Raw genomic sequence first — 14,962 nt, 5'->3', positions numbered from 1 at the left:
GAACTGCCATGATATATGACATAAATGCAGTTATTACACTGTTTTATTACACGGAACTACCGTGGTATACGAGATAAATGCAATTATCACACTGTTTTATTACACGGAACTGCCATGGTATGCGAGATAAATGCCTTATTACACTGTTTTATTACACGGAACTGCCATGGTATAAGCGATAAATGCAATTCTTACCCTGTTTTATTACACGGAACTGCCATGGTATACGAGATAAATGCAATTATTACACTGTTTTATTACCCAGAACTGCCATGGTATACGAGATAAATGCAATTATTACTCTGTTTTATTACACGGAACTGCCACGATATACGAGATAAATGCAATTATTACACTGTTTTATTACCCAGAACAGCCATGTGTACGAGATAAATGCAATTATCACACTGTTTTATTACACAGAACTGCCATGTATACGAGATAAATGCAATTATTACACTGTTTTATTACACGGAATTGCCATGATATACGAAATAAATGCAATTATTACACTGTTTTATTACACAGAACTGCCATGATATACGAGATAAATGCAATTATTACACTGTTTTATTACACGGAACTGCCATGATATACGAGATAAATGCAATTATTACACGGAACTGCCATGATATACGAAATAAATGCAATTATCACACTGTTTTATTACACAGAACTGCCATGTATACGAGATAAATGCAATTATTACACTGTTTTATTACACGGAACTGCCATGATATACGAGATAAATGCAATTATTACACTGTTTTATTACACGGAACTGCCATGATATACGAAATAAATGCAATTATTACACTGTTTTATTACCCAGAACAGCTACGTATACGATATAAATGCAATAATTATACTGTTTTATTTCACGGAACTGCCGTGGTATACGAGATAAATACAATTATTACACTGTTTTATTACACAGAACTGCCATGGTATACGAGATAAATACAGTTATTACACTGTTTTATTACACGGAACTGCCATGATATATGACATAAATGCAATTATTACACTGTTTTATTACACGGAACTACCGTGGTATACGAGATAAATGCAATTATCACACTGTTTTATTACACGGAACTGCCATGGTATACGAGATAAATGCCTTATTACACTGTTTTATTACACGGAACTGCCATGGTATAAGAGATAAATGCAATTCTTACCCTGTTTTATTACACGGAACTGCCATGGTATACGAGATAAATGCAATTATTACACTGTTTTATTACACGGAACTGCCATGATATATGAGATAAATGCAATTCTTACACTGTTTTATTACACGGAACTGCCATGTATACGAGATAAATGCAATTATTACACTGTTTTATTACACGGAACTGCCATGATATATGAGATAAATGCAATTATTACGCTGTTTTATTACACGGAACTGCCATGATATATGAGATAAATGCAATTATCACGCTGTTTTATTACACTGAACTGCCATGGTATGTCGGAGATAAATGCAATTATTATACTGTTTTATTACATGGAACTGCAGTGGTATACGAGATGAATACAATTATTACACTGTTTTATTGCACGGAACTGCCATGATATATGACATAAATGCAGTTATTACACTGTTTTATTATACGGAACTACCGTGGTATACGAGATAAATGCAATTATCACACTGTTTTATTACACGGAACTGCCATGGTATGCGAGATAAATGCCTTATTACACTGTTTTATTACACGGAACTGCCATGGTATAAGCGATAAATGCAATTCTTACCCTGTTTTATTACACGGAACTGCCACGATATACGAGATAAATGCAATTATTACACTGTTTTATTACCCAGAACAGCCATGTATACGAGATAAATGCAATTATCACCCTGTTTTATTACACGGAACTGCCATGGTATGTCGGAGATAAATGCAATTATTATACTGTTTTATTACACGGAACTGCAGTGGTATACGAGATGAATACAATTATTACACTGTTTTATTGCACGGAACTGCCATGATATATGACATAAATGCAATTATTACACTGTTTTATTACACGGAACTACCGTGGTATACGAGATAAATACAATTATTACACTGTTTTATTACACGGAACTGCCATGATATATGACATAAATGCAATTATTACACTGTTTTATTACACGGAACTACCGTGGTATACGAGATAAATGCAATTATTACACTGTGTTATTACCCAGAACAGCCATGTATACGAGATAAATGCAATTATTACACTGTTTTATTACACGGAACTGCCATGATATATGAGATAAATGCAATTATCACGCTGTTTTATTACACTGAACTGCCATGGTATGTCGGAGATAAATGCAATTATTATACTGTTTTATTACACGGAACTGCAGTGGTATACGAGATGAATACAATTATTACACTGTTTTATTGCACGGAACTGCCATGATATATGACATAAATGCAATTATTACACTGTTTTATTACACGGAACTACCGTGGTATACGAGATAAATACAATTATTACACTGTTTTATTACACGGAACTGCCATGATATATGACATAAATGCAATTATTACACTGTTTTATTACACGGAACTACCGTGGTATACGAGATAAATGCAATTATTACACTGTGTTATTACCCAGAACAGCCATGTATACGAGATAAATGCAATTATTACACTGTTTTATTACACGGAACTGCCATGATATATGAGATAAATGCAATTATCACGCTGTTTTATTACACTGAACTGCCATGGTATGTCGGAGATAAATGCAATTATTATACTGTTTTATTACACGGAACTGCAGTGGTATACGAGATGAATACAATTATTACACTGTTTTATTGCACGGAACTGTCATGATATATGACATAAATGCAGTTATTACACTGTTTTATTACACGGAACTACCGTGGTATACGAGATAAGTGCAATTATCACACTGTTTTATTACACGGAACTGCCATGGTATGCGAGATAAATGCCTTATTACACTGTTTTATTACACGGAACTGCCATGGTATAAGCGATAAATGCAATTCTTACCCTGTTTTATTACACGGAACTGCCATGGTATACGAGATAAATGCAATTATTACACTGTTTTTTTACCCAGAACTGCCATGGTATACGAGATAAATGCAATTATTACTCTGTTTTATTACACGGAACTGCCACGATATACGAGATAAATGCAATTATTACACTGTTTTATTACCCAGAACAGCCATGTGTACGAGATAAATGCAATTATCACACTGTTTTATTACACGGAACTGCAGTGGTATACGAGATAAATGCAATTATTACTCTGTTTTATTACACGGAACTGCCATGGTATACGAGATAAATGCAATTATTACACTGTTTTATTACACGGAACTGCCATGATATACGAGATAAATGCAATTATTACACTGTTTTATTACACAGAACTGCCATGTATACGAGATAAATGCAATTATTACACTGTTTTATTACACGGAATTGCCATGATATACGAAATAAATGCAATTATTACACTGTTTTATTACACAGAACTGCCATGATATACGAGATAAATGCAATTATTACACTGTTTTATTACACGGAACTGCCATGATATACGAGATAAATGCAATTATAACACTATTTTATTACACGGAACTGCCATGATATACGAAATAAATGCAATTATTACACTGTTTTATTACCCAGAACAGCCACGTATACGATATAAATGCAATAATTATACTGTTTTATTTCACGGAACTGCCGTGGTATACGAGATAAATACAATTATTACACTGTTTTATTACACAGAACTGCCATGGTATACGAGATAAATACAGTTATTACACTGTTTTATTACACGGAACTGCCATGATATATGACATAAATGCAATTATTACACTGTTTTATTACACGGAACTACCGTGGTATACGAGATAAATGCAATTATCACACTGTTTTATTACACGGAACTGCCATGGTATACGAGATAAATGCCTTATTACACTGTTTTTTTACACGGAACTGCCATGGTATAAGAGATAAATGCAATTCTTACCCTGTTTTATTACACGGAACTGCCATGGTATACGAGATAAATGCAATTATTACACTGTTTTATTACACGGAACTGCCATGATATATGAGATAAATGCAATTCTTACACTGTTTTATTACACGGAACTGCCATGTATACGAGATAAATGCAATTATTAAACTGTTTTATTACACGGAACTGCCATGGTATACGAAATAAATGCAATTATTACACTGTTTTATTACACGGAACTGCCATGGTATACGAGATAAATGCAATTATTACACTGTTTTATTACACGTAATTGCCATGGTATGCGAGATAAATGCCTTATTACACGAAACTGCCATGGTATAGGAGATAAATGCAATTCTTACCCTGTTTTATTACACGGAACTGCCATGGTATACGAGATAAATGCAATTATTACACTGTTTTATTACACGGAACTGCCATGGTATGTCGGAGATAAATGCAATTATTACACTGTTTTATTACACGGAACTACCGTGGTATACGAGATAAATGCAATTATTACACTGTTTTATTACACAGAACTGCCATGGTATGCGAGATAAATGCCTTATTACACTGTTTTATTACACGGAACTGCCATGGTATAAGAGATAAATGCAATTCTTACCCTGTTTTATTACACGGAATTGCCATGGTATACGAGATAAATGCAATTATTACACTGTTAACGTTTTATTACAGGAACTGCCATGATATATGAGATAAATGCAATTCTTACCCTGTTTTATTACACGGAACCGTCATGGTATACGAGATAAATGCAATTATTACACTGTTTTATTACACGGAACTGCCATGATATATGAGATAAATGCAATTATTACCCTGTTTTATTACACGGAACTGCTATGGTATATTGGTTAAATTCACAGGCGTGCTACACTTTGTATATCAACAGAAGCCATTGTTATACGTCAGGAAGTCCATTTATATGTAAAGCCGTATCACGGTCACATAAACGTCACCAAGATTAATCAAACTCATGATCGCTATATGTACACAATATGTCGTGTATTACATAATGCGCACACAGCCACGAGAATATGAAGTAATGTAGTTAAATATCGATTATCTATATATATCATTTCAATATCGTATGATCGGATAATGTAACGGTGTCTGCGTCACGAGATTATCCACTTCCGTCTTGAGGGCGCTATATTGATCCGGTGACTGTCACGTAAAATTACTTTCACACCAACAGGCGGATATTGCAGTACAGTTGCGCGGAAAGACGTATTTTGAAAATCGCACTCGTCGACGTGATACAAATTGATACATACTAGATTGGTTGGTAGGTAGACAGGTGTTTACGTAAGATAAAGCACATCGTAAGTTCTTTGCGGACCGGTATTTTCCACTTCTCACAGACCCTGTATTACCAAACTACACACGACTACTGTCAGCGTGCTTGCAAGTTTGAGTTTTGTGACAAGAACCGCGTTTAAGTTAACCCTATGCTATATAATTATATGTTTCAGACCTGACTATCACCATGACCGAAAATCAACCGATTTTAACGTCCAATGATGACGCTGTGTATTCAAGAACAGCACCACAGTATGTGGCTGAAATTCGTCCTAATGCACCACCTTATCAAATTCAACAGCCGTATCAAGGATCGCCAGGATTTACCTCACCACCAGTCTATGTCGTACAAGGTACTTATCCTTCTGAAGTTGAAGTGAAACGTTAGTTCTCCAAAGTGGATCACGTGATTCAATTGTATCGTACGAGTCATAGCGCTGGACCCAATGTTATTTACGCACCGTAGCTTAACATACGTGTCACGTGATTCAAGAGTGTATTGTTCTCCTAAAGCAAAACAAATCGTGTGTGTCTGGGCCAAATAATGCCAACAGCACCTCAACAATATCATATGTCCGTTTTATACACGAGCAAGTATTTCGTTCACAAGTAGCCCGGAATTACGAATTACAGAAATTACGATCATATATAATAGTAAGGTTTTTGTCCATTTTTAAAGACTGTTAATTTAATGTTCTGTAAAATATTTTATTTTCGCTTGGAATTATACTTTGCTATTTTCGTTGAAAGAATGATTCAGTGAAAATAAAATCCAACGATACCTTTTTTTTTTCTATATTTTACATACAACTCATAAAAAAAAAAAAACAGTGAAAATAAACTTCATTCAAAACACCCAAAAAATCTTTTCAGTGGAAATTAATTCCAGCTAAAATAAAGTATTTTGCAGTACGATTTGCATATTCCGGCACTTTCTGTCAAAAGTTTGGGCAATAAATCCAATAAATATATATTTCGTGGCGTTTTATGATCCAGATATTCCATGTTTACTTCAACAATTAAGTTTGACATCGGTTATTTAGAATTACTGAAGATGATTGATTTTTGTCATACATGTATGGCTGTACCAAATGGCTGTACCAGTGAGTTGCTCCAGTACAAGGTATGTAACTAACCATGCAGTACGCATCAAAATTACTAGTAATGCAACTTGAATAAACTGTAAATTATCACTTTCTCATGTACAGCTGCTACAGTGTATGGTGAGTTCCCGGTAGCCGCACACTGCCATGCATGTAACACTGATGTTATGACAGTCACAACCTTCAACGCTGGTACTCTGACGTGGTTGTCGTCTGGAATCATTTGTTTGGTTGGGTATGTATAATAATTTTTGTCTTTACTGAGGTTATAAAAGGTTAGGGTGAACAAAAGTTGGTGAGCAACATTTTTTCTGATTAAACTACGTAAGAAATCATTGTCGTAAGTGGTAAGCGAAATTCCCCTTGAAACAGAAAAGAATCCAAACTTCGAACAACATGGAATGGGTAGGAAAGTCAGCTAATATTTAAGAGCAAATGTCTGTAAGAATCAAACAATGGTGGCAGGGGTCAAAAAATAGATTTGGCTCATATTTTGCACAGTGATAGTACTTGGTCCATAACTCCTCAAAATAGCTTTCTTTTAGATCAAAACTCCTTGTTGCCATGGTAACGAGCAAACAAAGTTTTCTGGTCATTTTCCCCAATTTTCGCATCTCAAAAACACGGAAATCAGCATAATTTATGGCACTGTCTCGGCAACACATTTAAACCTATCATAAAAACAAAACAAAATAGACCAACATTTTGGCTTTTTCAAAATTGATGTGAAATTTCCAAAGACATACATTTTAGTTCTTGGGCAGCCTGAAAACAATTAGATGTTTCAAATTTCAAAAAAAAAAAAAAAAAAATTGCTCAACTTTGTAACGCTATAAGTGCCGCTTTGGTATTTTGTGTGGCTTGAAACTTGTACCATATATAGATAATTGGAACATCTATCAAAAGCATTTTTGCAAAATTTGGTACCTTGTTTGGTTGTCACTTGACTGTCCCTTAAAGTAGGCCACTTTTTGTGTGTGGCGAAAGTTGTGAACTTGTTCAAAGTACACTACATGACGAAGTAAAATATATTTCTAATTCAACTTATTATCAAAGGTGAATCTATGTATTGCCTCTCAAATGAATGCTTGCAGAGTTTCGGGTCATGACGTTCAGTCACGTGGTTGTCCCTGAAAGTAGGCCATTTTTTGCATTTGACGCAAATTGTGAATTTTAGCTTTGTTCAGCGTACACTACATGACGAAGTGAACAATAATTCTAATTCAACTTCTGGTCAAATGTACATCTATGTATTGTCTATCAAATAAATGCTTGTAGAGTTTCGGGTCATAACGTTAAGTCACGTGGTTGTCCCTGAAAGTGGGCCACTTTATGCATTGTGAATTTTCAAAGTATGCTACGTGAAGAATTGAAGAAGAATTCTGATTCAACTTCTGATCAAATGTACATCTTTGTATTTTTTACTGAGTAAATACATGTAGAGCTTCGGGTCATGACATATAATCACATGGTTGTCCCTGAAAGCAGGTCACTTTTTGTGCTCGACGAAATGTTCAAAGTATGCTACTGTACCTGACAAATCAGGATTCTAACTCAACTTCTTCTTAAGCCAGTCATCTATGTGTTACCTATCAAGTAAATCCTCTAAGAGTTTTAGGGAGTGACATTTAGTCCCGTGAAGTCTCTGAAAGTAGGCCGTATTTAAACATTGTGTATCAACTGAATGTTAAAAACGTTTGTTCTCGTGTTAGTGTTTTTTTGTTGATATGCATTATAGAACATACTCATGATATACATTATAGTACATAGCTGAATTTAGAAAAATATCTTAGATTCTTTATTACAAATTGGTATTTACACATCGCTTAACTAAACTTTAAGTTAACACTGTAAGTGCATTATCAGTCATTGTAGTACCAATATATTATACATTGGACATTTACAATGTTAAAAGAAACAAACTGTTCAAGAGGCATCTTCTCCAAAGTAACGGAATATCCTAACAGCATTTATCTAACAAAGCCTACATAAGAACACACAAACCTCTATGTCTTAGTACAAACCAGGCAGAAACTTAAGTACTCTCGAAGTTTTGCAACAAATGCCGACTTGCGTCGACGGTCAGTGATGGAGGATACGTCGACATCAAAGTGCTCGCAAATGGACCTTAATAGTACTATGCCGATCACATACAGGCCTCCCTCTCTTTGCCAAGTCACAATTGTTGAATGTATCGTACAGGACAGGGTGACATAGTTCGACGTTGGTGATGATTTCCTCTTGTATGCGACTGTTGGAGGATTCGATTACAGCAGGGTCCTGTTGCTCCTCCTCCTCCTCCTCCTCTTCAGAATCTTCTGAAACTTTACGGCGTTTAGCTGCCAGTCGGGAGAAATAGCTAGAGACTTGCTGGCCAGTCAAAAAGTCCTGCACCTGGAATAGCCGTTGGCCTTGTACATGCCTCATTTCTTTGGACACAGTAATGGGGTCTGACTTTCGTCCAATAGCTTGTCGAAGCCGAAACCGATTATCAAGGACTGGTCTTTTTTTGCTTGTGACTAAACCTGACAGCCTTCTTCAGACTGCGCATTGCCCATCCTTGCTGTGGGAAAGGTATTGTTCTATTTACTTCTAAGGATGGCTCTACATGTTGCACTTCTGACAGGCTCTGTGCAAGCATTTCTGTGTACTTCAATTTTGTCTTGTCCAGCAAAGTCTCTTATTCAAGGCAACGTTTGTGCTTTCCGACAGCTACATGAGCCCCCCAGACCTTTGCATGTTTGATAAATCTTGACGCAGCTCTTATCTGAACAAGGGAAAAGGCTACCATTGACTGGGTTGCACAGTCTCATGACTTGCCGCATCTTCATCAGAATCTGACTTCTTGTTGAGCTTGCACCTTCATCTGCCTGGACATGATGGGTCTATATGCAGAACCAGGATTTGACGGCTGACTGACAATCTTCAGCAGCGGTGGTTCTATGGCAGGCAATCGCAGCCAAGGGACAATATTCCTATCCCTGATGTTGTATGCTCGCCAGACACGTAGACCTGCATCACTAAACTCAAAGAGTTTGGTGATTCCATCCAGTTTCATGGATGTCGCTGCAACATCTGCAACCACTTCACACAGAAAGACTTTACTTCCGGGATTCTACCAGAGACTCTAAGGCAATCTTAATACTCCTCGGCCGTCTCAACATTGTGGCCCTCATTGATCCAGGTCTTGATGTGGGACTTCACTGTTTCCCCCCTTGTGGGTTGCAATAGTCCAGTCGTCTGATGGTGACTCTTGCCGTTTTGTTGATATGCCTAGCTGCTTGAAGTATGAGTGTGTTGTGATAACACCCAGCATTGTTACTTCTGAGGTATATGTGCCATGGTATGCCCTGCTTTCTAAACCAGTCTGTTTGGCTTTCCCTGTACTTCCTTGGCAGGAACTTCATGACCCAGTCCATTACCAGAAGCACACTTGTATTATCCAGGTTATTCAGAAGTACATGCCAGGCGTCATTTTGGTTACACGTTGTCCCGTAGAGTACTTTGAAGATGGCTAAAATTTCATTTTTTTGGCAAATGCAAAAAAAGTGGCCTAATTTCATGGACAGCCACGTGACTAAACATTACGACCCAAAACTCTACAAGCATTCATTTGATAGACAAAACATAGATCTACATTTCACTAGAAGTTTAGTTAATAACGTTAACTCACTCTGTCTAGTATAGTACTTTGAACATGGCTGAAATTCAAAAATTTCGCCTAGAGCCAAAAATGGCATACTTTCAGGGACAACCAAGTGACTAAACATTACGACCCGAAATTCTAAATGCAATTATTTGATAAGTTATGCATAGATCCATATTTGGAAAGAAGTTGAGTAAGAATTCTATTTTACTTAGTCATGTAGAGTACTTTGAAGATGGCTTACATTCACAATTTTGGTCAAACGCAAAAAATGACCTACTGCTTGGGACGACCATGTATGAACCAAACAAGTTACCAAATTTTGGAAGATATTATTTGAAGGATATTGTGATTATCTATGTATGGTACAAATTTCAAGTAAAAAAAGTACCGGAGCGACACTTATAGCATTACAAAGTTGGGCAAAAAATTACATTTTTTAGAAGCTTGAAACATTGCATTGTTTTCAAGGCGCCAAGGAACTTTAGTCTATCTCTTTCAAACTTCCACAACGATTTTCAAAAAGCAAAGATGTTGGTCTATTGGGATCTTGTTTTGTTTTGACGATAAGTTCAAAGGTGTGGCAGAGACAATGCCGCGAATTATGCTGATTTCCGTGTTTTTGAGACGCAAAAAATGGGGAAAATGGCCAGAAACCTTTGTTTGCCCGTTACCATGGAAATAAGAAGTTTTGATCTAAAAGAAGGCTATTTTGAGGGGTTGTGGACCAAGTACTACCACTGTACAAAATATGAGCCAAATCTATTTTTTGACCCCTGCCACAATTGTGTGATCCCTGCAGACATTTGCTCTTAATACTTAAACCAGTCAATGGGGTCCATTGAGACGTGGTATTGAAATACATGCACCACTATAATTACACAACAAAATATGTATATAAAAAAATCTCGGTTTCAAATTATAGGGTTATAAAATTATCGTTTCCGATAAGGATTTCTCATGTGATTTGATGAGCAAAATTCTTCTGACTTGTAAAATTTTGCTCATCGAATTTTGCAATCACTTATCCAACTTCAAGTTTCAACAACTATTGTTAATAATAAATTACTTTGCATCATTTGGTCACAATTGTCTATTTACGATATTTTACACATTCGTTAAAAAAGCAAACATGACATGTTGGAATATTCACTGGATTATTAGTTGTTAATAAAAAGAAAATGTTGATTTGCAGCATAATTGCAGCATATACTAATATATATACCCTTGGTCAAAATAACAAATTACGCAGTTTGTTACGCTTTTTGAGTTTTACGTCATAGGACCAAAACCTCTGAGTGTGATGACTGATCATCATTTGAGTCAACAAATTAGTGATATCGGACAAACGTTAAAGCGGAATAGGTGTCACCTGCGCACGCGTGGGAACACAAAGGCTCATGGGTAAACACTATGGCCGTCTGCCGCATACGCGGCGCAGGTGACGACTCCCCCGCTTTTATACTGTCGCGTTTGGGAATGGTATTGTTGGTTAGTTGCCGATTAATTATTTCTCATACAATTGTTATTTTAGAATAATTAACCACTCAGTGTTTAGTGTCAAACAAATCAACACTAAGTTGTCTTTATTGCTTTTTCTTCATAACTATTATGAATACTTAAATTTGCGTAACCATGACACCAGACGGAATTATTATCAAAAACGGGAATTTACATGTGCTCAGAGATATCAGATTCACTCGTGAGATAGATCTTAGACAAAAACGACCACCTAGGTCTGAAGCGAGAGACCACATTATCTATTGACTCTCAAACTCGAACCCACTGCTCAAAGCAGATTTGCATACGACTCATTTACATGTATGATTATGTATGAAACAAGAAGTTAATGTCGGTTAACTCCGCCATGCTCATGGCAATCAGGTACTTTAATACAGTTTAATAACACGACCTAAATCTGAATGGAATATTCGGTTAATTAGATTAAAATAGATAACAGTTTCAACTAAACAAACAAACTTTTATTCAAGCAAGTTATGACAGGCATAAATTCAGAAGGGAGGGAAACACTTTTGCGTGGATAAATTTGGCGACGAATACAATTTTATTGTTTGTTGATATTTTCTTCACAGTGGCTGGGTACTATGCTGTCTTATTCCGTTCTGTATCAACGCCTGCAAGGACGTCGTTCACTTCTGTCCTAACTGTCATGCTGTGATTGGTAAATACAACAGACTAGGCTGAATACCGGAAGCAGATGATGCGCATGCGTCGTTGATGTTATGGACGGAGGAGCACATATTACTCAAGAAGAAGATTGGATAATATAATCCACTAACACTATAATGTAATCAATGCATCGGAACCGTAAAGTCAGCCAGCTATATTCAATGTCCACGATTACTAGATATTTACATATAATCAAATATAATCTAAATGTTTAAGGCGCCCCTGAAATGGATAGGAGTTATACGAATCGATACGTTCCATCGTCATATGTCGAGATCCGCGCCGGGGTCAGCACAGACATCCCCCGCACAGCCAATTATGCACATGTTGACGCCTAGGAACACAGCGTGGTTAGCTAATTAACACAAGCACGCACATGTATTGCACATTAATCGACCGTTATTAAACACTGCGCAACACTATCAAGATTGTTGAACTGTACTGTAGTTTAAATACGCCCTCACATGGCGATATAAACACAATATTATTCACTTTTAATAAATGTGAATTGACTAAAGATTTACATGAATTGGTTAGTGAGTTCATTTCAATTGAGTTTGGTCTATGAGTCGACAGCAAATACAAACGCGACCGCAACACGCTACCGATGTTCTATCACGGGGAATATTCTCCTCCTCTCGGGTTCTCCACACGTGCCAGGGGGGAATCTCGTCTCGTCTCTATGTCTCGTCCCCTGGAGGTGCGGGATCGGGAAAGTCACTTACGCCTTACAGACAAATAAGACACACACAACGAAATACGTTTCAACTCTCGTCTTAGTCGATCAGTCGAGCACTCTATAAGACACAGCGCCCTGGGGAAAAATCCCCAAGACTATCGCAAGGCTGACCCAAGACTAGCCCAAGACTGGACTGCCTCAAGGCTCGCCCCAGGACTGGACTCTCGACTGCGTCTATCGTGGAGTATTCGCCAACACCAACTAAAACAACTTTATTCATTTTCAAAACTCTAACCAATTACAAAACAGTAAAAAGACTCTAGGGCGTAACCTTCAATCATAAGGCCAATCACACTACGTACTGAATACGTCATATCTTTTGATTAATCGTTCACTACATTAATAACTACGGATACCAACTGTCAGAATGAGTAGTCAGAATAGCGACGGTTATCTCGTAATTAGTTCCAAATCACTGAGCCAAGTTCCGTCCAAAACTTCAAATAGGCCTAAACGATGACAGACATAACACAGCAATTCGCTAATAATCAGCTAATTAAGTCGGTCAACAGATACGCGTAAACAAATTCATGACAGTTCGGTCGAACTGGTGGACAAAAATCGTCATTCCCAGAGTAACAACGCGAAATAATCACCTAAATTTGATCTCTTTAAACTACAATATAATATCACGTGGCCACAGCCTATTCGATTAACAAAACACTTATTGGGGAGGGGGGGACTAACGATTGAACGATGTTTCATTGCTATTAGAACTAGGAATGGCACTAGTATAGCAATGCCAATTGTTCGCCTATGCTTTTAATCGACTGTTACGGCGCTATACGCCATACCGCGTCCTTGTCCTCATATGCGACACACATTGCATATAGTATTACAATTCTGTGAGACTCGCTGCAATAGACATACTCCACTTATTATGTGAATGCAGATGTTAAAATGTTTTTTTTATTCTCCAAGCTGTCTAATAGTTTGACTTTTTTACTAGCAGTAGCGAACTTTGTTGACATTATGGAAATCCTAGTAAACAACCATCATAGTAAACGGCTAAGATCTTAGAAAATTTCGAAAATCCTCAGCGCCTGGTTGTGTTTTTGAATGAACCAAATAAATCTGTATGTTATTTTCCAGGTACTGAATTCAGTTGATAATTATATGTAGCACCTCTATTCATATTTTCTTGAAGTTATCTGAGACATTCTGGTCATATTTTGTAAACTACGCTTTTGAAAAAAACAAACAGTACAACAGACTTCTCCTGCGGAAATATAGAAAAAGATAATAAAAGTTGTTTATCCAGAGGTTGAAATATTATCACAAAACTGGTATTACGTGACAATACTTATCCTTCTATATTGAATTTGAATAAATACCTATCCTATTACCTGTAATTTTGTATCACTTTATTTTTTTTCTTCGTGAAATGAAAATTCAATTTAATTCAAAAGTTCACTTTAAATAAATCAAAAGTGATGCCCAAATCGATGTTGCAGAAATCATAGGTAATTGTGGGTAATGTATAGAAGGGTGATCAAGGAAAATCGTAAGCAATATAACTTGTTGTCAATAACAAATAATATTTAATCATTTCAACATTTCAATTCCAATAACCCTGGGCCCAGAACGTGGCGATTTTCAAGTTCGAAGGGCCAGGATACACGTATGTCAAATGCAGCGATGTAAACGCACTTATCAGTAGTCATTCCCTGGCGTTGCAAAAAAATGTGCCGTGACTATAATTGTTTGAGTCAATATTTCTCATGAAGCGAATTCGAAATACGTCGAAGGAATTCCCGACATCGCAAACTTGGACGGTAAACAGAAGTGTCCCACAGTGCAGTGAAAATCCGTATCAGACGGTGCACGCATGCTTACCAGCTTATTTCAACGTAGGATCTAACGTTCTGTATTTATTAATAATATTTGATGAACGAAAATTTTAATAAAATCGCCATA

The 14,962-nt window shown here is 36.6% G+C and overlaps 1 protein-coding gene across 2 annotated transcripts; it reads left to right on the top strand.

Moving 5' to 3' along the window:
* The first annotated feature begins 5,218 nt into the window (after positions 1-5,218).
* On the top strand, positions 5,219-12,829 carry LOC102802033 (LITAF domain-containing protein-like). Of its 2 annotated transcripts, none has more exons than XM_006822236.3 (4): positions 5,219-5,353; positions 5,541-5,720; positions 6,576-6,705; positions 12,210-12,829. In XM_006822236.3, exons 2-4 carry the CDS (start codon positions 5,555-5,557, stop codon positions 12,319-12,321), a joined length of 408 nt encoding a protein of 135 aa, XP_006822299.1. In that variant the 5' UTR covers positions 5,219-5,353; positions 5,541-5,554; the 3' UTR covers positions 12,322-12,829. The 2 variants fall into 2 exon arrangements, with proteins under 2 accessions (XP_006822299.1, XP_085349005.1); XM_085492879.1 differs by having other exon boundaries at positions 5,227-5,390.
* The last annotated feature ends 2,133 nt before the right edge of the window (positions 12,830-14,962 follow it).

The sequence above is a fragment of the Saccoglossus kowalevskii genome, chromosome 18 (assembly GCF_978046115.1).
Source record: "Saccoglossus kowalevskii chromosome 18, keSacKowa6.1, whole genome shotgun sequence".
Classification (NCBI taxonomy): Eukaryota; Metazoa; Hemichordata; class Enteropneusta; family Harrimaniidae; genus Saccoglossus; species Saccoglossus kowalevskii.
The sequence above is the reverse complement of the archived record's forward strand: the minus strand, read 5'-3'. Positions and strand labels throughout refer to the sequence as shown.